The sequence below is a fragment of the Boleophthalmus pectinirostris genome, unplaced genomic scaffold (genome assembly GCF_026225935.1).
Source record: "Boleophthalmus pectinirostris isolate CB_2022bp ecotype Guang Dong unplaced genomic scaffold, ASM2622593v1 HiC_scaffold_21, whole genome shotgun sequence".
Taxonomy (NCBI): Eukaryota; Metazoa; Chordata; class Actinopteri; order Gobiiformes; family Gobiidae; genus Boleophthalmus; species Boleophthalmus pectinirostris.
Window position 1 is genome coordinate 26,428,044 of NW_026571175.1, and position 26,902 is coordinate 26,454,945.

At 36.9% G+C, this 26,902-nt stretch overlaps 1 protein-coding gene across 3 annotated transcripts; it reads right to left on the bottom strand.

Moving 5' to 3' along the window:
- Positions 1–4,195: 4,195 nt before the first annotated feature.
- LOC110168929 (T-cell differentiation antigen CD6-like) lies at positions 4,196–25,125 on the bottom strand. Of its 3 annotated transcripts, XM_020934422.2 has the most exons (12): positions 25,019–25,125; positions 24,202–24,291; positions 16,662–16,943; positions 15,521–15,835; positions 13,388–13,702; positions 11,830–11,898; positions 11,619–11,750; positions 10,711–10,824; positions 9,914–9,991; positions 8,734–8,805; positions 7,839–7,985; positions 4,196–7,323 (listed from the first exon to the last, which is right to left on the bottom strand). In XM_020934422.2, exons 1-12 carry the CDS (start codon positions 25,068–25,070, stop codon positions 7,223–7,225), a joined length of 1,767 nt encoding a protein of 588 aa, XP_020790081.2. In that variant the 5' UTR covers positions 25,071–25,125; the 3' UTR covers positions 4,196–7,222. The 3 variants fall into 3 exon arrangements, with proteins under 3 accessions (XP_020790081.2, XP_020790083.2, XP_020790084.2); XM_020934424.2 differs by lacking the exon at positions 9,914–9,991 and having other exon boundaries at positions 25,019–25,089; XM_020934425.2 differs by lacking the exons at positions 8,734–8,805; positions 9,914–9,991 and having other exon boundaries at positions 25,019–25,089.
- Between the last annotated feature and the right edge of the window lie 1,777 nt (positions 25,126–26,902).

The following is a 26,902-nucleotide window of genomic DNA, read 5'->3' on the forward strand; positions in this document are numbered from 1 at the left end:
CAACTATTTTAAATCAAACATAAACTTAAATTTCCAGTATGCACCATGGAAAAACCTGAGAATATGAACAGATCTCACCATTCTCTTTCCGACCAACTTTGTTAAGAATTTCAGATATGTTCAGCATCTCCACAATAACTGCTGCTGACTCTTTGTTTTTTGTTTTGAAAAACCTGCTTAGAAACAGTGCACAGTGTAATAATGTAGTTTTATGACGCCCAATCTTCCATTCAAACAGACTGGTGTAAATGACTCAAATGTCTGACCTGCAGCTCCCACTAAAGTCTAAAGTGTGGTCAAAGCCAACAGGGGAAAGTGTCTGTAAACTTGTATTGTCTAAAGAAATGTACAAAAATGACATAAGTGAAATAGCTGAAGAGTATTATGCATTTTTCCCCCATGTACAAAAATGACATAAGTGAAATAACTGAGGGGTATTATGCATTTTTCCCTCCGATACAGATGGACCATGTGTGTCCCTGATTGACTAATCCACCCGTCAATCACGCCAATCTGAAAATGGGGAGATTCACAGGTGAACAGACTCGCATCTTTGTAAATTCGTAAATATTGAAGAAGCGTGTATTTTGGATCCCAGGCAAGAATTAAACATAAATAGATAAATAAATGAATGAATTAATTAATTAATAAATAGCAGGCAGTTAAATTCTCTATTTAATGTCCAATAATAAAACCAAATTGTGGAGAAATTTTCATGGAGGAAAAATTATATTTTCCAGGACATTTGGCATTTTCTGTTTGTAAAACAAGCCAATTATTTTCCAGGTTTTCCAAAATTTCCAGGACTTGTGGGAAACCTGCTGTCATGTGTCAATCTTTTATTTATTTTTTTTTAAATTTGCTATGTATTTATTCAGTGCTATTTTTTATTTTTAAGTCACAGTTATATGTCTTTTTTCCACACATAATATTTATATAAATGTAAAAAAGTACATTAAAGAAAAAGTAAAATGACTAAATAATAATAATACAATAAATAACATAATGATAGATGATACATAACGTGTCAATCATTATCTATATTGTAAATTTTGATTGATTCTATTTCATTGTTCAGAATCACTCTGTAATGATGTCTGTAAAGATTCATTAAAGATAAAGACTTGCCTTCCCAATATTTATATCAATGGTCTCATGGTTTTGACAAGTTCAGATTTCTTAACTTGATAGAAACCAGATCATGTTTCTTATTCAAAGCCAAATGTCCTGAAACCTGAAACTAATTGAAAATAGCATGAAACCATTAAAATAATAAGTCAAGTAAAACAATAATAAAGTCTAAGGAATTCAGATTGAGAATTTAAGTTATTTAAGTAACTTTTTGGTTGGTTTTCTGCCTGGAATGTTCCACAGTATGACATTAAACAGCTCTACCTTACATTTATTCAATTACAACTGGTTTTATAGCTCAATAATACCTAGAAAAACAGGAATTCTAATTGTGAGATTGTGATCTGACCTGTAACTTGGTCTGGTTTGGTTTCCATGAAGATAAAAAGGTTTAATGCCATACTGAGAAACATTCCAGACAACATCTCCAAAAGCATTTGATGGGCCCTTCACCAGAAAAGTTACACAATTCACCTTTAAGAATATATAGAAATCAATTTTTGTCTTGTTTTTCAGGGCAGTTTTTAAATATATTTGCCTATTACTTTTCACAGCACTATAATCACAGAATCCATATACTACAAATACTATATAACAGTACCAGTCTACATAGGAATTACATATATTTTTTGTCCAATAAGGAAAATATCCACAAATTTGCACTACCTCCAGAAATGCTCCAAAAGTCCACAGTCAGTGAAATAGTTTGAAGACTTGTTAGCTGCTGACCTTATAACCCCAGTACTAGACGATTTACAGAGACTACCAGACACTACTGTTGTAAACTCAGTGTAAACCTGACCACACCAGCCCATTCACAACACAAGGAAGTATTTTTAGGGCCCCGAGCTCCAGTGAACAAGTTTAAAGCGGGTCATTGAGTAGATGCATCTGTGTGAGGAGGAGACTGCAGAGGTGGTACATGTTAAAGGTCCCATATTAACGCACAAGTAACTGTTGTTTCCTCATTAAAAACATACCTGGAGTTGTGTTTTGTTTCATTCACACATGTTTGAATAATCCTTTATTATTAGTCTGTTTACATCTCCAAAGCTCAAAATGCACTGTTCCAAATGCCATGTAATAGTAGTTTTCAACTTCCTTTTGTTCAGTAGAGACTGGCAATTCCACGACTGAAATTATCCAGATGATTCCAGTGAAGGTGTATGGACTTAAAAATACAGTGGAATACTTGTGAAATAAAACTTGGTAAGTATTAAAGGTCCTACAGTATATTACAAAAAAAAAAAAAAAAAAAAGACTCTTTAATCTTGAAGTCATGTTATAATGTTGTTATCTCATCAAAAACATACCTGGAGTTTTTTTTTTTTTTTTTTTTTTAATTCAGGCATACTTGAGTGACCCTGAAGTGGTAGTTTTCATATCAACATCTACCTTTTACTAGCCTGATTCAACAGCCAGTTTCACTTTATGGAAACCGTCTGACCTCACAGCATTAGGATTCATTTGCTTGACGGTAGGCGGGTACTTTTTTTTTTATTCAACCAATTGCTGCTATTTGGTCATGACGTATGTAATGCGTCAGTTCCTGTAGGAAGAAGGGCAATAACGTCTTTCCCCCTGATAAAATTCACCAAACATTCTTTTTGTTCCGGCTTTATATCCACGATCTCGGTAATAGTTGCCAAAACAGAATGTTTGGCTCTTCGCTGATTGGCTGGTGCCTGGACTCGCACTTCCGATTCCTGACCTAGTCGCTGGACAGAAATTAAACTGAGCGGAGGCACTAGGTGACACCAGCCTGGCTAAGCTTTTAACACTTTTAGTTCAAATTCCAGATCTGAAATCATCTGAATGATTCTAGTGAAGCTGTATTTAGTTTGAAAACACAGTGGAGCACTTCCTGTATTACCACATGACATCACAAGGTGGAACAGTTTGAGAGAATAACTCAGCCTAAATATGCAGGATTTCTGTGTTAAACATGTGTGAAACAAAACACAACTCCAGGTGTGTTTGTAACGTGGAAACAACATTATAACAGAGATCAGAAAACAGTGTAATATGGGCCCTTTAATGAATCTCTAAAGGTTTTCATGACCAAACATAAACATAATGTAGCTCCAAATACAAACTTTGCAGTAAAACTATTTCTACTATAGGCCATATAGGGTGAATGAATATGACTACATTATTGCTACTGATTTTTCCTGATTTCTGCCGGGCTTTTGAACACATCTCAAAGTTCAAAAGTTTAAACCCGGGTCGGTCCTTTGTTGGTGGGAGACTTTAAGAGACTTATGGACTTAGGCTGCAGTAATCTTCAGTGTGTAACTGATTTAATGAACAAAGTAAAAACACAGTTCATCTTATAATCCCCAAAACACTGCCAGCCACTTGAAAAACACAATTTATTCTCCTCTATTGATGTTAATCAGAGCTGAAATAATCCATAATCAAATCGAAAACAACATTTGAACAGACGCAAATTACCAAATAGAGTTAAAAGTGCACTTGTTTGTCCACAAATGAGTTACTGCTTTGTCTAGAATGTTCCATAGTATAGATTAAACTTATCTATCACCGAGGAGACCAGCACTATGCTACATTACAGTTCAGATCTGTGGAGAGGCGCCCCTGTTCACAGAAGGAATGATTGTATTTTTGAGCAATAGAAACACCTGTAAAGAATAAATGCAAGATGGAAATGTTTAATGTCATATCATGGAACATTCCAGGTTAAGCAATAACATCTCCATGGGGACAACTTTCTACCAGAAAAGTTGCGCAGTGCAGCTTTAAAGACAGACAAACTGCAACCAAAAAAATAAAATATTCTGTCTCTCTTTGTGTGTGGTCTAACGCTGTAGATTCTTACATTAGATTAGCAGCATAATTCTGTGCACTCTGATCTCAAACTTGATTATACTAAAATTACAATAATAATATTCTGTTAGTAATTCGTGTTTCATATTTCCAACATTTTTAGAGATTGTGACTTCTTGCTATTTAGTAGTTAAATAAAGTGAAATAAATAATTATAAAGAAGGTAATTTCTTATGGAGCATACACTGCAAAAAAGAAAACAAAATGGACACATTGAAATGGTTTGAACTATATTAGATTTATTTATATATTTATTGAACCTGGTCATTTACTGTGTTTTATTATCACCCTGTATCAAGTTTAATTGCCACAAGGTAAAAAAAATAAGTTAAATTAAGTAGTTTAAGTTAAGTAATTTAGTAAAATATCCAGGTTTAGCCAATTATCTTGACTTGAAACCAGTCTCCTAGTAAGTACTGTACTTAAGTATAAATTGTAGGTATCTGTACATTACTTACTGTAAGTGGGCTAAATTTTAAAGTGGATAATTTTTTTTTACTTTTACTCCACTACATTTTTAACTGCACTGAAAAGTAAAAGAATCTTTGACTAAACAAAAATATTCAAATAAAAAACAGTCAGTCAGAATCAGTTGTTTCTGTATCAAAATCACAACATCTTAAGCTTTATTAGACCTCCAAATCTGCACAAAATACTTCTACTTTTTACTCTTTAAGTACAGTTTAAACTTAAGTAGATTTTTCATGTGACACTTTTAATATAGTATTTTTTTCCTCCAGTATCTGTACTTTTACTAAACTGAGTACTTCTTCCACCACATCTTGAAACCAAACAAAAACATTAATAATCTACACGAGTAAAACATCTGAGTAAAAAACAAAACTACAAAATAAATATACTATAACCTGTAAGTATAAATGTATTAACTTTACAAATAGAAGCAATATGTGTTTTTGCAGGGTAGTTTTTAAAGGGAGAGTGTATACAGGCTAAGTACGTGAGAGGTTGAACCCATGTGAAAGAGATTGTGTTTCGTAAGGAGATCTGCTGGTAATTCTCATGTTTATCTCAATGCAAAGCTCTGGACTCAATCTGAACCAAATATATGATTCACAGAGACATTTTTTATCTCTGCAAAGCTCCTTGCGTCTTTTTATCCCCTTTAGTCAAATACTTTTCATGGTTTTGGCAGCTCATATGTGTAGAGCGTAATCTTCACACTTATAGCAAGAGCAAAGTTGGAAATAGTAATGTGTATATAATAATAATAATAATAATAATTATAATAGTGATTCTGTTCAGGTGGTTTTCAATAAAAATGCAAAAAAGGTTGATTTAATCGTTTATTTTATCCAAGTCAAAATTGAGTTAAAGTTGAGTTTTAATGTTTTCTTTTTTCTGTTTTTGTTTTTTGGGTTTATTATTGTTCTACAAATAGACTGCTGTTGTATGAAATAAAAATAATTTATGTCTTGTTCAGTAATAACATTTTTAACCTATGAGAAAAAAAAATATCTTCCTATCTATGTAAAAATACTGTACAATACTATACGATATTACACAATAATTTACATGCGTTATTATTATTACTAACAGTAAATCGAGTTTCACAGATGAAGTTATGTTTAGAACTGAAGTCGTTTAAATTTCACAGTTGAGTCTTTAAAACAGGTTCCTTGTAAACTCCAAGCTTGGAGTGCCCCCTTGTGGCCAGAATGAATATTGTCATTGAAACTGTCACAGCCCAGAAATATTGTTTAGCCAAAAACAAGAGGTGAATATTGTCAAAATAAACAGAAATAATACATTCAGTTTTTAGGAAATTCAATTCTAAAGGTTCTATATCTTATGAAAAAATTGACTTGAGTGAGTTTTTTGTTGTGTTATAATGTTGTTCCCTCATGAAACAAACAAACAAACAAAAAAACATAGTCTGAGCTGCGTTTTGTTTCATTCACAGAAGTTTGAGTAATCCTGCAATTTAAGGCTGTCTATTCTATCTAGCTATAAAGCTCCAAATGCTCTATTCCACCTTATCAACAAGTTAACCTTAAAAGAAATCTATACTCCTTAATCAGTGTTAGGGAGTAACATATTACATGTACCAGAGTTACGTAATCAGAGTACAAATTATGAGTAACTGTATTCAGTTACAGTTACTGTTTCAGTGAGTGGTAATTGGATTACAGTTACTTTGTTGAAATAAATGGATTACATGGTGGTATTTTCCTGTTTTCACATTTTGGGCTATATCCTCTCTTTTTTTTTTTTCGGTAATTCCACTCATTGCCGGAAACTAAACCAGGTCTGAACTAGATCTAAACCAGGACTAAACCAGGACTAAAACCAAGTCTAAACCAGGACTAAACCAGGACTAAATCAGGATTAAACAGGATTTAACAGGACTAAACCATGCTGTGTGGACGTGTCTCCTCTTCTATCAATAATATTTTTAATTTGGTTGAGTAAAGTCTGGGCTTTTCATTTTCTTTTAGCAAACAAAACATCTTATGTTACGATATCCTTGTCTTGCTTCTCTACAGCAAATCAAGTAATCCAAAGTATTCAGATTATGTTACTCATTTAAGTACTTTAATGGATTACGTTACAAACTACATTTTGGTGTATGTAATCTGTAATCTATAGGGGAATACATTTTAAAAGTAACCTTCCCAACACTGCCCATAATACATTGTAGTCTTTTTTTAAATAAAAGTTTTAACAAGGCTAAAATAATAAATGTATTACTGTAACTAAAATGGATAAATAAATGGATATGATTAACTGAGGTTCAGGAGCTGGACTACGTCTCAACCTTCTCTCCAGCCAACCACGGCTTATCTAAACCACACCTTCAATTACACAGAAACCCTATTTATACGTTTGTTTGGATCAGTTGGATGACCATTTTGGATTGGAGACAGAGCCCCCAATCTGAGTTTCCCCCCCGGCCATTGCAACTATCCACCTTCAATAAATGTCTCTTTATCGTATTCCATTGTCTTGGCGTGGTCCTTGCTAGGAAAATAGCTTTAAAGTTTGGCAATTCCAGGGCTGACTTGACATCACAAGGTGGAACAGATAACTCAGCCTAAATATGCAGGGTTTGTGTGTTAAACATATGTGAATGAAACAAAACACAACTCCAGGTCTGTTTGTTATAAGGAAACAACATAGGAAATAATAAGGAAATAACATAGATCAGAAAATAGTGCAATATGAGCCCTTTAAAGTCTCATCTTATTCCGTTTCACAGTGTCCCTCGCTCATTCTCCATCAGTCCTCAGGCGCAGGCCACATCGTCGTAGTCCTCCCCAGAAGAAGTGTCTGAGTCTGGGCTCACAGGGCTGTACACCGGACCCTCCTCGTCCTCGTCCTCATCACCTGAAAACACATACAATTTTGTTCATTTTAAGAGGTTAAATTAAAGGTCATATATCACATAAAATTTACTTTAGGCCATGTTAGAATGATTTTACATCCTCAAAAATATTCCTGGAGTTGTGTGTTGTTTCATTTACACCCTTTATTAGAGAACCCATTCATTATTAGTCTACATCTCCAAAGCTCAAAATGCTCTGCTCTAATTCTAGGGCTGAAATGATTCTAGGGAAGGTGTACGGCATTTAAAAATACAGTGAAGCACGTCCTGTATTACCACATGACATCACCAGTTGGAAGAGAGTGTTTTTTGTTTGAGACAAAGCCTAAACATGCAGATTTATCTGTTAAACATGTGTGAATGAAACAAAACACAACTCCAGGTATGTTTTTGACAAGGAAACATTATAACATAGATCACAAAATAGTGTATTATAGACCCTTTAAATTAAACATTCACAACAATAATGATGATATGAATTCATAAAAAATAAATAAAAGTTTAAATAGTGGCTTACAGGGCGGAGGTGGGAAGTCAGGGGTTGTGTTTTTGTAGGTTTCTTCAGACGAGGTGCTGGACTCGTCAAATGAGTCATAGGCCTGTGACTTTGGTCTGAAGTCTGATCCATTACAGCTCGTCACTGCTCCGTGAACAGGCTCAGACGCTGCCAAAACACACAACACACAACAAATGCATCAAATATAAGTCTCCATACTGTTAGAAGTGAATATGTCTAAAATCTAAACCTAAACTTTTCTGATTGTGTTTCAAATCATCAAAAATCTTCCAAAGGCTACTGAACAGGAGCCCAGACAGACAAGTTTGTGTTTTCTGTATCTATAAAAAGTTTCTATACACTGTTAAAGTTTCTGTATAAAAGAAGATAAAAATAAGTTTCTATATAAAAAGAAGACAAATTATTTTTTTTAAATATAATGACTGTGATGATGATAAAGTTTAGTTCTTATATTTAAAGGTGTACTATGTAACTTTTCTGCTGGAGTGTCTGCCACTGCACGTTTCTATGAAGATTTTATTGCATCACTGGAATATTCCCCACTATGGCATTACATTTATCTATCTGGTAGGGAAGTAACGATATCCAAATCTCTCTGTATGATATTATCACGATATTCATCTCGCTCATTCATTTAGGCTGAGTTATTCTCTCACACTGTTCCACCTTGTGATGTCATGTGGTAATACAGGAAGTGCTACACTGTGTTTTTAAACTCCATGCAAAAAGACTAACAATAATGCAGAATTACTCAAAAATGTGTGAATAAAAAACAAGGTATGTTTTTGAGGAGGTAACAACATTATAACATGGCTTAATGCTCACAAGGGTAAATTTTGTGTAATGTAGGCCCTTTAAAATCTATAATTTTCATGATATTTTGACACTGCTGCACCTTCTTCATGGAGGCGGTCTAAATCTGATGGTCTCATCAAAGGATTCCTGTCAGCTCGGTGTCTCTGAGAATCTGCACAAAATGAATAAACTGAAGTCACACACGCCCTGCACGCTGCAAAACATGGAAACATACTGTGCAAAACACTGCAAATTACAACCACAACACAATGCACCAGAGATAAGGAATCCATCTGAAGAAGCAACTGAGCAAAGGCTGCAAACTTCGGTGAAGACAGCAAAATGAAATGTTTCTCACACATTATTATATCAATTTTGTGCTTTAAAAATAAATGTAAAAATACCTGATGGATTACTGTAGTTTACTTTTAAACAGTGGCACCTTAATTATATTTAATAAAGCTTAATTCATAACTAATATTCACATTGAATAAATAAATATTTTATAAAGGATGATTCAGGTTTAGTAAATATCGGGAGTTAATTCAAGCTGCAGTACCCAACTTTTTCTCATAAGTAAGTAAATTCTGTTTTTCTGTTTTTAAGTATTGTAAAATCAGAACTTAGGGTACACAGTGCCTAATCTACTTATAAAACATTTAGTTTATTTCAAACATGATCCTCATTATATGACACTTATGAGAGGTGATTGGCTGTCCGAAGGTGGTCCACCCTACTTTACTTTTCTATCTGAAAATGTGTTTGTTATGAAATGAAATAAAGTCTCTCTTCATACTTTATTAAGCCTATTAAAACTGTTTTTAAAGTGCAGATTTAAATTTCAAAATCAGAATTCAGTTCACAGTGCACATTTTAAACTCATCCAGGAGCATTTGAGAGAAGACTGAACTACTAAACTAACACAAGAATCACATGTTTTTCAGTGCATGTTTGTAGAGCTTTAACTAGAGGGTTAGCAGGTTTTACATTAATAATAGGCTCTGTGCACAACAGTGCCCAGCAGCCACAGTCTTAGCATCACTATTTCTTACTTTATTTTACTTAATTTGAATTTTAATAAATAATTTATTTTATATTTTAAGATTTTGATAAAAGTGACTGTTAGCTTTGAGACACAGTGTATATTGCACCCTGTGATTTGTTGAGATTACAAACTTTGCAAACTTTGCTACTTTGACTATACTGTGAACATCCTTGAAACCCCAGATTTTCTTGTATGTTATAAATAAACGGGGAGTAAATAAAGGAACATGGCTCACTGTGAAATGTGGAAAAGGACGGTTTTTCTACTGGAGAGTCAACACTGAGCTGCATCCACACAGGACTCTTGGAGAAGGCTTGAGACACAAAAACACTTTATCAGATCACTAATGTGATGACCTTTAAAGGTGCACTGTGTAACTTTTCTGGGGGACGTGCATCTGCTTGTCTCCATGGAGATCTTATTGCTTACTTGGAATGTAGATTGTGCAGTTACCGAATCAATAGGTAATTAAATTAGAATAGAAACAACCAAATATACTTTTATGGAAAAAGTTAACCCTGTCATTTCAACCTGTACACACATGTTTTGAAACGCTTGTGATTCTTGTTTTAATTAATGCAAAAGATAATGCTGACAGTGCACTGTTAACTTAATTTTCAGTTAAAAAAAAAAAATATATATATATAATATAAAAAACATATTGCAAATCCAATTGCACAAAAAAAAAAAAACCCCAAACCAAACCAAACCAAACCAAAAACAAAAAACAGTTAAACTATTTCACAAAATCGTGCAGCCCTGTCCCACAAAGGTATTAAAATATTTATCCAAACACAAGTGGTCACACCTTTCCACAGATCTGACCTATAACTTGGCCTGGCACCATCACCTGCTTGTCCCTGTGGAAACAGATATGTTTGATGAAATACTGATGAACTTGCAAAGCTATCTCCATGGAGACAAGCAACTGCCGCACTCTCCGTCAGAAAAGTTACATAATTCACCTTTAATATTAACATGAAATAAAACTTCAGCAGGGTTACAAAAGCAGTGATAGTTAAAGTAGTTTACCGTGGTCAGGGGCTGGGTTAATTGAGACTTTGGTGAGACCCACGGAGTCTTCGTAACTGCCGCGACGATGCCTTGTTTTGGACTGACTCGTGTGTGACTGCTGGATCATGAATGCTGTCAAGAATATGTTATATAAATGCAGGGCCGTATACGCAGGGACAAAGGGGTCTGTTGTCCCGGGCCCTAAGGCTTTAGGGGCCCAGAATTGGACCAGCTTCCTATTAATTTATATTACAGCGGGCCCATGTGAGTCTTCCTGCCCCGGGCCCCCAAATTTCTGTCGAAGGGCCTGCATAAATGTACAAAATTTACAAATATGAAGGCATGTTAGCAGCCATGTAAGGAAAATACTTACTGCCCCATCTTATGACAGTATGAAATGTATGTAAATGTAGTAAATCAACCTCAAATGCTACAACTACCCAAGTTTAACTCAAATATAAAAGCTACTGGTATTTGATTATTACTGTAACTGCATTATCTGAAATGTTCCACAGTATGGCTTTAAACGTATTATTATTGTGGGTACATTTCCCTTCAACAGAAATGTGGGGATCCAGGGCAAGACACACCCCCTCTGATATAAATGAATACAAAAAGAGTCAAATTCTGGGCCCTTAAGTTCCTGGGACCCTGGACAACAGACCCTTTGTCCCCCCCAATTAATTAGTTAATACATTTAATTTACAGTACATTTAATTTACAATTAATTTACAATACCTTATCTGGAAAACTCTTTAAAAAATGACATAGTGCATCATTAAAAGTGCCAGTACACTATTTTAGAGTTTACAATCAGCCAGATTCTATTTATATTGCGATCACCACGAAATCCTAAAAACTGTGTGTGTTTTGAATTGTTTTTGTATTTCTTTTATTATTATTTTGTATATTTTTTTTCCACATACCATGGCGGCTCTTGTAGTGGCAGCAGAGCACAGTGTTCACGATGAGAAACACCAACAGGAGCAGACACACCGAGGTGAGAGAGATGAGCGGGACAGAGAACAGAGAAGAAGAGTCCATCACCGTGGTACCCTCTGAAGACAATATATAAGGTTCATATTTCAATTTCAGTCAGTCAATGTCTTTTTATTTCAATCTGACATTGTGTTTTACCTGTAACCATCTCAGTGGTTGTTACTGTATTGTATTCGACTGTTGTGGGGACTGGAAACCCAAGGGAACCTATAACATAAAGAGTCACATCGCTCACAACTGCACAACTATTAAAGGTGCATTGTGTAGCTTTTCTAGTTTTTTTTAGGGAGATGGTATGTTCCACAGTATGGCATTAAAAGTCCATTCATCCTTTGTTTCATTAGAGGTGATTTTTGTTGTTCAGAAATACCTTTAAGAACATGCATTTTTGTGTAAATTGGCCTGCTTGGATCCATAGAGACAGATAAGTTTAATGCCATACTGTGAAACATTCTAGGCTGAACAGTTATATCTACATGGAGACTAACATGTGGCCTACCCTCCCCAAGAAAAGTTACACAGTGAAACATGTGGATACACGTTGAGGTGGTCAGTATATCGCCTAAATAAAAGTAAAATCAAAGTCTTGATTATTATAATGAGAGAATACAAAAATATTGGATACAAAGAAAATAAACTAAGGTTACGTTCAGACTGCAGGGCTCAATTCGGATTTTTTGCGAGATCGTACACATTTCCAATTAAATGCGACTTGTTTGTCGTCTCCAATGTGAACTATAAATGCCCCCAAAGTGTCCCGCATGTGCAATGGAGGACATTTCTTTGGCAATCATTTCAAAAACCGCCCAATTCCGATAAGACTCCTCCAATTTGGCCTGAATACAGCGATCCCCCCAAATATTAATAAGCCTGCTAACCTCATATTCCCTCCATTGACTAGACTCCGTGCCTGGCTTATAGGCGGGATTAATGTGACCTGACCGTTCAGACTGACATGTCAGAAGATCGGATGTATAGGTTTTAGGAGCACATATCCAAGTGGCCTGGGTCGCATTTGAAAAAAATCTGATCTGTATCATTCAGACTGTCATTAAAAGATCAGTTACAGGTCACATAGGGGCAAAAAAATCAGATTTGGGTCACTTCAGGCTGCAGTCTGAACATAGCCTAAGTGTAATCTGTGTCTAATATTCTAAACAAGGATATTAAGTTCTGGTATTTAGTAATAAACAGCAATATTGAGCTAAACCAATTTAATAACAGAATAGAAAATATCTTGTTCAAAACCATGCAATATTATTTATAGATTTATATGGAGAAATGCACTTTTTTGATGCAGAACTGTCGACGGGGATAAGGGGTAAGTGCAAATGTAAATTTTCTGAGCACCCAAATCTGGACAAAACAGAATAACTCAACATGTATTATATTACACTAAATCAAAATACATCTCAGAATAAGCCAGTTATGAGGCAGAACTAATATAACATCCTCCTCCTTAGACATTAGACATTAGTCATTACACTACATAAAATAAAATACATTATTTTATTTATTTGGCTATGTTATGGCTATGTTATGTTTTGTTGCTGTTGCCTTTTTTCTTCTTTTTTAATTTCCTATTATCTTGTCTATACTGCTTATATCTGTGAGATGTAGCAGCTCTCCCCCATGCATAAAAAAATAAATAAAAAGTAAATGTATCACAAAAAACACCCACAGTCCTATTCCTTACCGTTGCATATGACCCCAGCAGCTTTGCTTTCTTTGCATAAGTGTGGCTGGTTGATTAACTCAAGGCAGTCCCACAATGTATTGGCGCCTGGGTGGCAGTGGTAATAGTAAAGTGGCCCAGGGTTGTGACTCAGAGGTGGGCTGAACTGGGAGAAGCTTTTGGGGTCCGAGCCACATTGGAGCATAGAGCAGATCATGGAGGCCAGGTCTTTGTTCCAGCAGTTGTCACACACGGTCCCCCATGTCCCATTACGATGGATCTCCACCGTCCCTGAGCAGTGGTCCAGCCCTCCAGACAAACGCACAGCTTTCATCTCTGCAAGAACCAAGGAGGGGAAAAATAAAATAATTTACAGCGCTCGTATTACAAAATTTTTTTCTATTTTCTGTTATTATGTTGTTTCCCCATCACAAACAGACCTGTAGTTTTGTTTTGTTTCATTCACACATGTTTGACACACAAACCCTGCATATTTAGGCTGAGTTCTTCTCAAAAGGAAAACATACTGTTCCACCTTGTGATGTCATGTGGTAATACAGGAAGTGCTCCACTGTGTTTTTAAACTCCATACACCTTCACTAGAAGCGTTTGTATAATTTCAGTCCTGGAATTGCCCATCTCTACAGAACAAAAGGCAAAAGACAGCTGCTAAATTGACATCACAAGGTGGAACAAAGCATTTTGAGCTTTGAGGGAGGGTGAAGCTGACTAGAGGCACAGCTCTGTCTGATCTCTGTTACTCAAATTAGACTTTAATCTGGTCTTTGTTTTAACATAATCTGATCATAAAGAACAGCCTACTACAAAGGTGAGCTGATCTGTGCTGTTAAACCATAAGTTAAACACATTCGTCTTCAAGCTGTTGTTTAAAGCCATTTTATATTTTTATTGAGCTTTCAGACTGAATTTAAAGGTGCACTGTTCAACTTTTCTGGTGGAGGGTTCACTACCTGCTTGTCTCCATGGAGATGTTATTGCTTTGCCTGGAATGTTCCATGGTATGACATTAAACATATAAATCAAGCATTTATTCATTACAGGTGTTTGTATTGCTTAAAAATGCACAATCATTTCTTATGTGAATAGAGACGCCTCCCCACAGATCTGAATTGTAATGTAGCGTATTGCTTTAACCTTTCTTCCATGTGATAGATGGGTTTAATCTATGCTGTGGAATATTCTAGACAAAGCAATAACATTTCCATGGAGACAAGCAGGTGGGGGACCCTCCACTAGAAATATTACACAGTACACCTTTAACAATAATAACAATAATACATGACACTTGTATACTGTAGTGTTTGCTAGGGATGCACCAAATATATTTGGCAACCCAATATATTCGGTGGCCGAATATTGCAAGTTGCGGAGTTTATTCACTGTACTTCTCATATGAGTAATGGCGGTCCATGCCTGGGCACAGTGCTAAAGTCTTAGTGTGAGTGCACCCTAAATGTATGAGGTTACAAGCACACACTTATTATTATAAGTGTAAGTATTATTATTTACTTGAGCCTTCTGTTTACATTATTATCCTATCTACTGTGGGTTTATCTACTTTAACGCACTTAGTTTTTTTTTGTTTTTTTTTAAATTGTTTTGTTTAAAGGCCTAGCCTAATATGAATGAAAAACTTACTGGTATACTTACTGGAAAGGCTACTAGAATATTTTAAAAATATTAAATAAACATTTACTTTCTTTAAAAAAAACATGTTTAAAAATGTATTCTAGACTATTTATGCAATATTTTAAAAATTGTGAAAAACTTAACCGCTGTTGGTATTCGGTTTCGGTATTTGGGAAGAATGTAATTTTTATTTGGTTTCGGTTTCTGCCACACATTTTCAGTTCAGTGCATCCCTACTTTTTGCCAATATTTGCATATTTGCATTGTGTCACCAGGGCAGAAGTTGGAGTCTGTTCTCCTGAGCCCCAGATTTGGACCCTCTTCGCATTATTATATATTAGAGGGGGATCCATGTGAGGCTACTTGCCCGGGCCCCCAAATTTCTGTCGACGGGCCTGTGTGTCACCATGATAATTGCTGAAAATCCCGCCATAGACATACATGCAGACCCCACCCCCACCCCACTGTGTGATGTCACTGCACCATATGAATTATTTCTGTTACCTGAGCAGACCACCCCTGCATCCTCCTTGTGCCCACAGTCCGATTCCTCAGTACCGGGACAGTCCCACAGGTTTGGTTCTGTCCCAGTGCAGTTCAGATCGTCCAAAAACACCGGCCCAGCTTTGCCCGGGGGGAAGAGACCACCTTGCCCGCTCAGGTTTAGGGCATATCCACAGCCCGCCTGAGCACACACCACCTGCGCCTCCTGCAGGTCAAAGTCGTCATCGCATACGGTGCCCCAGTGCCCCCTCCTGAACAGCTCCACCCGCCCAGCACAGCGGTCCTTGCCCCCAGCCAAACGCACCATTTGGTCTTCTGTAGAGGACAAGAGCGTAACATGTGTCATTATTATATTTATATGTTTATTATGGGGCATAGTTGGCATTCATAATTATTTGCAACAGTTAAAAGACCCATATTGTGCTATTTTCTGATCTATGTTATAATGTTGTTTCCTCATCAAAAAACAGACCTGGAGTTGTGTTTTGTTTCATTCTCACATGTTTAACAAACAAACTGCATATTAAGGCTGAGTTTTTCTCTCAAACTTCTGTTTTTAAACTCCATACACATTCACTAGAATCATTTGGATCAGCCCTGTAGTTGCCAATTTCTACTGAACTAAAGGTAAATGGTAGTTGTTAACTTGAAAACTATCGCTACATGACATCGCAAGGTGGAACAGAGCATTTTGAGGATTACTCAAACATGTGAGAATGAAACAAAACACAACTCTGGACATGTTTTTGAAAAAGTAATAACATTCTAACATGGCTAGAAGCTCACAAGAGTCAGTTTTGCATAATATAAGACCTTTGACAATTTTAGGTAATGTTTTGTTATGTTTTGAAAAGGTATTTGCTTAAGAACATAGAGAAAAATCACACACACTGTATTACAAAATGTGAGATTTGATAGGACATACAGTACGTTCAGCATGAGGCCTTCACATAGCTTTTCAGGTTTTGCCTAGTGCTGAAATGTTGTACTGTACGTCCTAATAAATCTCACATTTTGCAAGTAAGCTGGTGTGTGGGATTTTTGCTCCCATAAAGATGAGCAGATGAAGCACCCATATAATCCAGAACATTGTTTATTACACCACTACCAAACAAATCAATCAATCAATAAAGCACCATACCACACAGAGCTTCAGAGATCACCACGCAGTCCGGGGCATTTTCAGTGGAACAGTTCTGGAGTTGTCCCATTTCAAATTGGCATTCAGATAAACAGGAGGAGTTTGCGGGATGTTTGATTTTCTTCACGTCATGGACTTCTCCACAGCCGAGCTCGAGACAGATCTGCTGAGCTAGCCGATCCACTGAGTCTGTATAAACCATCACATTCGCCACAGAAGAGCTTTCAAGCTTTTTCAGAGTCCAGTGACATTTTCCAGAAAGAGGTTCAATGTATGGTGTGTCTATGAAAAGAAAAAACAACATGCTTATTTAAAACACAGCTGTAAAAATATTTAAGAGCTGTCATGTATTTTACACTGGTGATTTTTAAAGATTCATTATGAACATAGAAGAATCCCGCAGACCATCTTACTTGCAAATTGTGAATTTTATTAGGACATCAACGACATTTCAGTACTGAATCAGGCAAAAGATGCATTATGAAACTTTTCTCTAGGAGCGTCCGCAACCTGACCAGGCACAAGAAGATGGATTCTTGTGGTATTTGTGACTTCACAAACTTACGTCATGGGACTCCATCTTGGCGTGTGCCCACCAATCACAGAGGAGCACTGAGGTTTGTGCTGAAGCCAAAGATTCAAACAATCATCATCAGCCAGGCTATCCGCAACCTGCTTGTCTCCAGGGAGATTATTGCTTTGACGGGATGTTTCACAGTATGGCATTAAGTGTATCTATTTCACATTTATTTCATTATTTCATTATTACAGGTGCTTTTGATTGCTCCAAAATACCCTGAAAAACATGTATTCTTACTCTCCTCAGATCTGAACTGTAACTCGGCCTGGTGGCATCCCCTGGCCGTTGAGTCATTGCCACAAATGCCACAAAAACTCAGATCAAAATACTGATTCCCCACACACTTAGGCTAAGTTTTTATGATGACAGTCTGAAAAGAAGCTGCAAAAATGGCGTCGCGTCTTCACTTTTCATTCCGCATTTAGATGAGTGTTTTCGGGAGGAAATCTGCATGCATATGGTAATGCAAAAGTGTGTAGAATTCGATTGGGTATACATGCTACATGTTTGTTTCTGTGTACTTTATGTATGCGACATAAACACGTATGCAACATGAGCAGATCTGACCAGAGTTTTGTGTCTTGGGAAGTGTAGACGAAAACACTTTGGTAGAGCGTATTCAACTTTTCTAATCTGGAGGGTAGTTTCAGATTTTTGCGTTTTTAAGCCCCAAAATATGCTGTCACCGTCTAAACAAAAGGCACTTCAGATAAAATATTTTGTCATTTTTACCTGCAAGCGTTCTCGTGTAAACAGGCCCTTACTGTAGAATATACTCACATTTGAGTTGGTGACTTGGGGCATTTTGGGGACAGAATTATTAAAAGGAAAGCTTCCTCACTAACTGTACATGTTCTCAGTGTACAGTATTTGTTTTACTCACGTATAGAAACCTCTTCAGATAACTATCATTTCATTGGTTTAGATCTCTATCTGTTATGTGATTCTTTTGTTAGCAGTTTCATATTTCAGTCTCTTCTGAAATATTCATGCTACGTTGAAATTGCACTGAGAGTTAAAAATTAAAAGAAAAAAAAAAAAGCACTCACAATACTTACAGAAAAAAATGCTGTTAGAAACTTAACCTTTGTAAGTTGTTCAGCCCTACATTTCAACACCTTTAATTGTTATGGGTCATACACATTGTTCTTAAAGGCACACTGCATAACGTTTGTAGTGGAGGATCCGCCACTTGCTTAGCTCCCTGGAAATGTTATTTCTTTGTCTAGAATGTTCCACAGTATAGATTAAACCTATCTATCACAAGCAGGTTAGAGCATTGTTTCCCAAAGACTCTCAGGTGGGTCATAAGAGATTTTATTATTATTTTTATTTTTTTGGGTCGTCTTGTCACGATCTGCACGTAGGTCTGCAATATAAAGTTCTCAGACACTGATATCTGTGTTGCGCTCTCCTACTGCACCCTTACTGGAACACTCTACAAAAATGCAGACAGGCCACCTATCTCATTGGAAATGTTGAAATGTTGAAAGATGTTGAAACATGTTGAAAGACATGTTTTGTATAATTTTTTATCTTTTTGTAATTATTTCATTAACTATTTTGTTTCAATATTGCTGGTTCAATTGAATGTTAAAAAAAAAAGAAATGGGCTACATTTAATGACCAAAAAAGGTGACTTATGGATTTTTTTATTGCTGGTTCAATTATTGTTTTTCATAGTTTAAAACTTGAGTAATACTAATTGTTCAGAGAGACAATGCTCAACAACACACATCACTCAATAACAATAAAATATCCTCATTAATGTTCAATAATGGTCAAATCCATTTTTATTTTGTGATTTATGAATTACGCCTATTGACTTGGGTCATGAAGGTTTGTGACTTTTAAAACATGGGTCCCCAGAAAAAATGTTTGGGAACCACTGGGTTAGAGCACTACCCTACATTATAATTCAGATCTGTGGAGAGTCGCACCTATTCACTGAAGAAATGAATGTATTTCTGAGCAACAGAAACACCCATAATGAATAAACGCTAGATGGATATGTTTAAAGTCATACCATGGAACATTTTAGAGTAGCGGACCACCACCAGAAAAGTTGCACAATGCACCTTTAAGTTTGTCTAGTCCTATTATAAAAAAAAGTGTTTCATTTTAGCATGTGAAGGCTGTGGTGAATAGTTTTAGGGTCAGACACACCACACGTGCACAGAGTGGGTTCATGTGCAGAAGCAGCAGAAGACGGGGGATGGGGGGGAGCAAAGCTATTCAAGGACTTTGCACCTGCACCATTTCCTATTGACAACAGAGACACACTGCAAAAAAGGAAAATCAGCATGTTCTCATGTTGGATATTTAAAGACCATGTAAGACCATATAGGAGAAATATGAATGTTGTGCAAGGCAAAAGTTATGAGAGCGTAATATAATTGTAAGTAGTGAGAATGTCTTTCTCGTCATGGTAATTAACCACAAATCTGCAGGCATCTCAAACTAATAATAATTGTCATTGTTTGAGACCACATTGCTTCCTCCCTAAACCTTTTCCATTTTAGATATTTCTAATTAAAAGACAATGTAATCTTATTGTTGTATCATGTGTGATAACTATTCCTCTATATAAGTCTATATTTTATATACCACCCATACTTGGAGGAGGACATCAGGTCCTCAGACCTGGAGCAGGACATTAGGTCCTCAGACCTGGAGCAGGACTTCAGGTTCTCAGACTGAGAGAGGGTCTCAGGGTCCTCAGACTCAGAGAGAGGCTCAAGGTCCTCAGACTGAGAGAGGGGCTTGGGGTCTGGTACAGAGAGCTCCTCAAACTTGGAGGAGGATGTCAGGTCCTCAGACCTGGAGCAGGACATCAGGTTGTCAAACTTGGAGCAGGACTTCATGTTCTCAGACTGAGAGAGGGGCTCAGGGTCTGGAACAGAGGGCTTCTCAAATCTGGAGGAGGATGTCATGTCCTCAGACCTGGAGCAGGACATTAGGTCCTCAGACCTGGAGCAGGACTTCAGGTTCTCAGACTTGAAGCAGGATTTCAGGTTCTCAGACAGAGAGAGGGACTCTTGGTCCTCAGACTGAGAGAGGGACTCGTGGTCCTCAGACTGAGAGAGGGACTCGTGGTCCTCAGACTGAGAGAGGGACTCGTGGTCCTCAGACTGAGAGAGGGACTCGTGGTCCTCAAACTGAGAGAGAGACTCGTGGTCCTCAGACTGGGAGAGGGACTTGTAGTCTGCAATTGGTGCTGTGTAGACATCAGCATGTTTCTTTCCTTGAAAGAGCTCACAGACCTGTGCAGCTATGGCTCGGGTCACCAACATGACCAGGCCTTTGGAGGAGCAGCTCAGTTCAGTCTGCAGCCTCTGTATGGGGACTATGTGTGAGACTGTGTGGAGGACAGTCTGCACCATGAGGTCTCTGAGCGAAACAGTGAAGGACACAGTCTGCACCTGCTCTGTGCCCAGGCTTTGGAGAACTTTGTCCATTACAGCCTGGGCCAGGCTCAAAGTGGGAGCGCTCAGCTGGCTGGAGGACGTGCTGCTCAGGGCCGAGGAGGGAGAGGGTGGCCACAAACTCTCACAGACTTTAGTCACCAGTTCCAGGACCACGTCCTGAGGAGACAGCTCAGACTGAGACAGGACACCCATATCCTCAGACTAAAAGAAGGACTCAGGGTCTGGAATAGAGGGCTCCACAGACTTGGAGGAGGACTTTAGATCTTCAGACTTAGAGCAGGACTTCTAGTCCTCAGATTTAGAGAAGGACATCTGGTCCTCAGACTTGGTGGACATCTGGTCCTCAAATTTAGAGGAGGACGTCTGGTCCTCAGATTTAGAGAAGAACGTCTGGTCCTCAGACTTGGAGGAGGACTTCAGGTTGTCAGACTTGGAGCAGGACTTAAAGTCTGAAATCAGTTCTTGGTAAACATCAGCATGTTGCTGTGCTTCAAAGAGTGCACAGACCGGTGCAGCTACGGCTCGGGTCACCAACATGACCAGGTCTTTGGAGGAGCAGCTCAGCTCAGTCTGCAGCCTCTGTATGGGGACTATGTGTGAGACTGTGCGGAGGACAGTCTGCACCATGAGGTCTCTGAGGGAGACAGTGAAGGACACAGTCTGCGCCTGCTCTGTGCCCAGGCTTTGGAGAACTTTGTCCAATACAGCCTGGGCCAGGCTCACAGTGAGAGCGCTCAGCTGGCTGGAGGACATGCTGCTCAGGGCCGAGGAGGGAGAGGGTGGCCACAAACTCTCACAGACTTTAGTCACCAGCTCCAGGACCACCTCCCACGGAGACAGCTCACAGGGGAAGCTGGCGCTGTATCTGTTGGAATGCAGCTGCATTTGTCCACCTTAGGTGTCTTTGTACACCGCAGTGTCCAACATCTCCTTAAATACCCTCACTGGCTCAGTGCCATTGTTGCTGTTGTTACTTTTAAGGACACCCATGCTGCCAGCACAGTGTTTGTTAAAACAAGCAACAGTAAAAACACACAAAGAGACCAGTGAATATCGATAAAGAACCAAACGAACAGAGAGACTGAAAATGCGACCTGCACCAACGAGTCCAACTCAAGAAATTACTGTTTACTGTAAAGGTTGGTGCATTTTGGTGAAAACGGAACACTCTGGTTGCCATGGCGTTGCCAGGCTACAGGTCCTGGAATTTGCATATTCAGATATTCTACACAGGTCCTGACTGCAGCAAATACAAACAAAATAAACAAACTGTGATAAAGGGCCCTCCCAAGCCTTGTGGCAGTGGAAGGGTAGTAGGGGGGGCTTCATTTCTGGCTTGATTTTAATTAATATATATAAGACAAAATTATTGCAGTTGTTTCATAGCATTTCTATATAATGTACGTTCAGTTTGAATGGTTCAAAATTACAAATGTTTCAGTGACACAATTTTCTCTGCAAACAAATAAATATTCCATCTTATTGGTCTGTTAATCTTGTACTTTAGACTGAAATACATAGAAGTCTTGGGTTATTTCAGGCCAAATTTCAATCTTCTCTCAAATGGTAACAGACAGTAAAGATGGCCATGCTTGTAATGTAAACACTTAAAATGAAAAAGTAAAAAGCTCTCATTTAGAATAAAACTCCTTTAATGGTTACATGGGACTAGTCATCTCCATCGTCTGTCAGCTTTTGAGCATTATTCTTGAGGAGGACCTGTGTGGACTTTTAACTAAGATATGAAGCTCTCACTTCCTCTGTGTGCTTCTCTCAAATATGTTTAAAAGTTGCACAAAAAATCTAAGTCTAACAATTATTTTACTAGCCGATTTTTTCAATTAGTAAACTATAGTCAAATGGTTATTTCCATTGTACAGTGAAAAAATGTAGTAAAACGTAGTGTCAGTGAGTCAACGGGGTGATCTACAGGTGCTCTGTTCAGATGTGGCCAAAAGATATTTTAAAAACGGAACACGACTGACCTGGCCAATGCTGCCAAAAGATGTGCAGCTATCAAAAAGAGATCTAAAACACTCATCTACATCTATCTGTCACGCATCTATGTGATACTGGTTTCGGTGATGATACTGAAAAATTTCCTGGATTCAACTGATATTTTGTTTGGACATACTTGTAAATTTATGTAATAAGAATATTTACCTGGGATGCGACAATATCCACATTACTTGTTACGAAAAATGTGAATATGGTGACTGAAGACTTGTAAATAGAGAAAAAAATAAAAAATAAATGTAAATGTATAAATGTACAGATTAATTAAAAAACATTTAGATTTAATAACATTTACATTTTTAATTATAAAAACTGATATAATGTAGGTCCTTTGTATGTGTTTGTATGGTCCAGATAACGATGTTGTTGCTTTGTTTATATTCCACAGTATGGCAATAAACACATTTATTTTGCATTATTCAAGGAATTATTCAAATGCCTTGAAAAACACGCATTCCTACTGTGCATAGGGGTCGCCCCTTCACAGATCTTTCCTGTAACTTGGTCTGGTGGAACTACCTACAACTATCTACATCCTCAAAGACAAGCAGGTGACATCACACCACAAGAAAAGTTACATAGTGCACCTTTAAAATACAACTATGATTATTTTTTATGGTCGACTAGGCACAATTAATGGATTAATCACTGCAGCGCTACTGTCAACAGAATCCTGAAACTAAAACAGAGAAATCTATAGACAAAGGCTCAATTAAATGCTTAAAGCCATATTATTATTGAAAAGTTATTGAAAAAAGTCATAAGCATCTACAGTCAAATAATCAAGGCCAATCACAAACAAATACTCAAATTAAGATCCTGAATTCAAGTCATTTTAACTAATGTATATTTTCCAGAGGTGGGTTAGTTACATTTACTCATATACTTGTAATTGAGTAACTTTTTAAAGTAATTGCACTTTTCTAGCAGCATACTTTTACTCTTAAAAGTAAAGATTTTGGTTACTCCTCCCATTGTTCGGTAAGTCTACAAGTGACAACAGCTTTACTATGGTGACAATATGAAATGACATTTGTGTTTCTTGCACCTCTCCTTCAGATATAATGTAGTTTTTCTTATTTAAATTTTTGAAAATACCAGATTTGATGCATTATTTAAAGGTGCGCTGAATGCTAGTGGAAGGTCCGTAGGGTAATTCAAGACAGCCCCGAAATCTAAGAAGTTGTCCCGAATCCCGAATCCGGCCCTAAATGTCCCGAAAATTACACTCAAACTGAATACTGAGTTATTTTCTGATAAACATTAAAAACTGTTCATAGAGAAGCTGAGTTGACTGTACACAGCCCCTGACGGCTTCTAAGAGGCCACGTGCAGCCCCGATATATTTTGTTTATTTTTTGACATTCTACAATTAGGTGCATGCGAGACGACGATAAGATAATTTTTGATTACTCTCCCCAGCTCAGAGATATTCCTGTTTTGCAGTGTATTATAACATCTAGAACAGCTGTGTTTTTGTTTGTGCAATAACAAAACATGTGAAATGCCAAATTACCGTTAACTTCTTCTTCGGGTTGTGTAAAGTTTCCATCGGGCACCACTGACGAATTTGTTGGAGGCACTTGTGTCGTTGAATTAAACAAAGCTGAAAGAGAAAAGAACGTAAGGTACAGTATGAGAAATTTTGATTCAATTTGTATTAAAGGTCCTCTATTATACAAATTTAACTCTTGTGATCTTTTAGCCATGTTAGAATATTGTACTTCATCAAAAACATGCTTGGAAGTCAGTCACACATATTTGAGTAATCCTGGTTTATTAATATTCAAGGTCTGAAATCATCCATATATTTCAATCCAGATGAAATACGCAGGGCTTGTGTATTAACTATGAATGATGTCAATAAAACACAACTCCAGGTATTTTTGTGATGAGGAAACATTATAACAAAGATCAGAGAATAGCAATATATTGGCTCTTTAAAATATATAGAAAACTATGAAGTGCCACTTTAAGGAGGACATGCTAAAAGCCGTGAGTGATGTGGTTTAAGTTTTATGCAAATACTTGACCACCCTGCCACAAAACAAACCAGAGACATTATAATATATACGTTATATAATTACATAACTTTACATAATAACATTAATTTGCTGAGGGTAAATAGGCTAAACAATAATATTAAGAAAACATAAAAAATAAATATTAACTTTGTGCATGCTAAGGTTACAAAAATAAATAAAAGTAGAAATAGAACAAAAATATTCATTAAGGTTTTAGTGGATTTAAATTACAGTCAAGTGTTAATTCTACATTCTGCATATAACTATAACTCTAGTAATTAAAACTGTGTAAATTTTAAAGCGTATTACCTTGACAAATAGAGCTGAGTTGAAGAAGTAAAATCCATTTAACACACTTCATGTTGACAGTGACAGTTTCTCGGTGAGCACAAAGGGGCTATAGTTTTTGTTTTCCCTGACGGCTCTGAACAGGAAGTGAAATTCAAGATTCTGACACTGATAAATCATTCGCTGTCAGTCGTCCCTTTTATTCCGTTTTAAACTTTGACAAAATAATATGGAAGCTGTAAAATGTTTTTGATAAGACTTTTTTAAAAGGTGCACTATGTAAATTCTAAGGTGGAGGGTCAACATTTACGTTGGAGTATATAACTCATGTTAACAAAAATAAAATATGAAGGTGCTACGAGAATAAAGCCGTAACATTTCAACATTAAAATCTAAATTTTATGAGAATAAAATCATAGTCAAAGTAAAGAGGGAATTTTATCAAAATTTAAGGGCTGGCATCGAGGTCAAACACAAAGGAGCAATTTGCCATCATAGCGTATAAGACGCGCTTATTTGAGCTACAGTTTTTTTTTATCGTCTAACTTTTTGGATAATTTTGGTTTAGTTTGATCATGTGATTCAAGCATATATCTGAACAGGAGCACAGGTGGTCAGATCATTTGTAACATTTCTCTTCAGTTCACACAGTTCTCAGCTTTTGTTCTTCTCATGCTTCTAAAAGAGCACAGAAAAAGACAAGACCAGAGTATGAACATTTTGATGGTAAAACTTGATTTCGGGAGATCAGTTTTGAAAGAAAAACTGCATTTTGCTCAATTTTGTTTAGGAAAATAAAAGCGACAAAGCAATAAAAAATGTAAAAGCTTAAGTCAAAACCTATGTATGATGGATGTAGACTTTTTATAATGCGGGTCTCTTTAACAATGTCCAGAATAATTTCCCGGGACTGACCCCCATGTGCTGCTGTAGCTGAGTGCTCCTGGGCAGGACACCGTGCGCCCATCAGAGCCAAAAATGGAGACTCACCATTAATCTGTTCCTTTGGCTTTGAGCTTTCGACCCTTGTTTTGAATACAACTTTATTCTTGTACCGCCCATGTAATTTATTTTTTTAATCTGACCCTTATACTCTGTCATAGATATTTGCTTGTCTCCACTGAAAATAAACATTTACACATGTCTAACGCACAAATCCCGCATATTTACGCTGTTCCTCCTTGTGATGTCATGTGGTAATGCGGGAAGTGCTCCACTGTGTTTTTAAACTCCATACACCTTCACTAGAATTTATGACATCACAAGGTGGAACAGAGCATTTTGAGCGTTGGAGATGTAGACAGACTAATAATAAAAGATTACTCCAATGTGTGTGGATTAAACAAAACACAACTCTTGGTATGTTTGTGATGAGGAAACTTATAATTGTAATATAGATCAGAAAATAGTGCAATATGGGCCCTTTATACTTTTATCTTAAGTTTTACTTTTAGTCAAAAGGACATACCGTTTGGGCCTGTGGGTAAACGTCTTTCTTGAGCTTTATTTATGTCGAGTCTAATCTTTTGGCGACATCAGCTGGAGTTATTGAAGATTGCATTTACTCAAATTTTCATGTAGATTTTCTTCTTCTTCTTTCATATACCTGCAGTGTAAAAATAAGTTCAATGATAATTCCAACTAAAAGAAAAGACAATACATGTAGGTAATCCACATCCTTATAGTAAATAAAGCTCACCTTTGTTGAAATTTAGCACTTTAAAATCTCATATCTCCTTTGTTTACATCCGGCTCAAGCACCACGCGCTCAATTCCCCTCTCTTTCTGATTGGTCCCCTCCTTAGCTATCAGGAAGTAGCCATGTATCTATTAAATAAACTACATTGAAAAAATTAATTAAATAGGCCTAATAAAAACCCTATTTACGTTACAAACTGTCGTAAA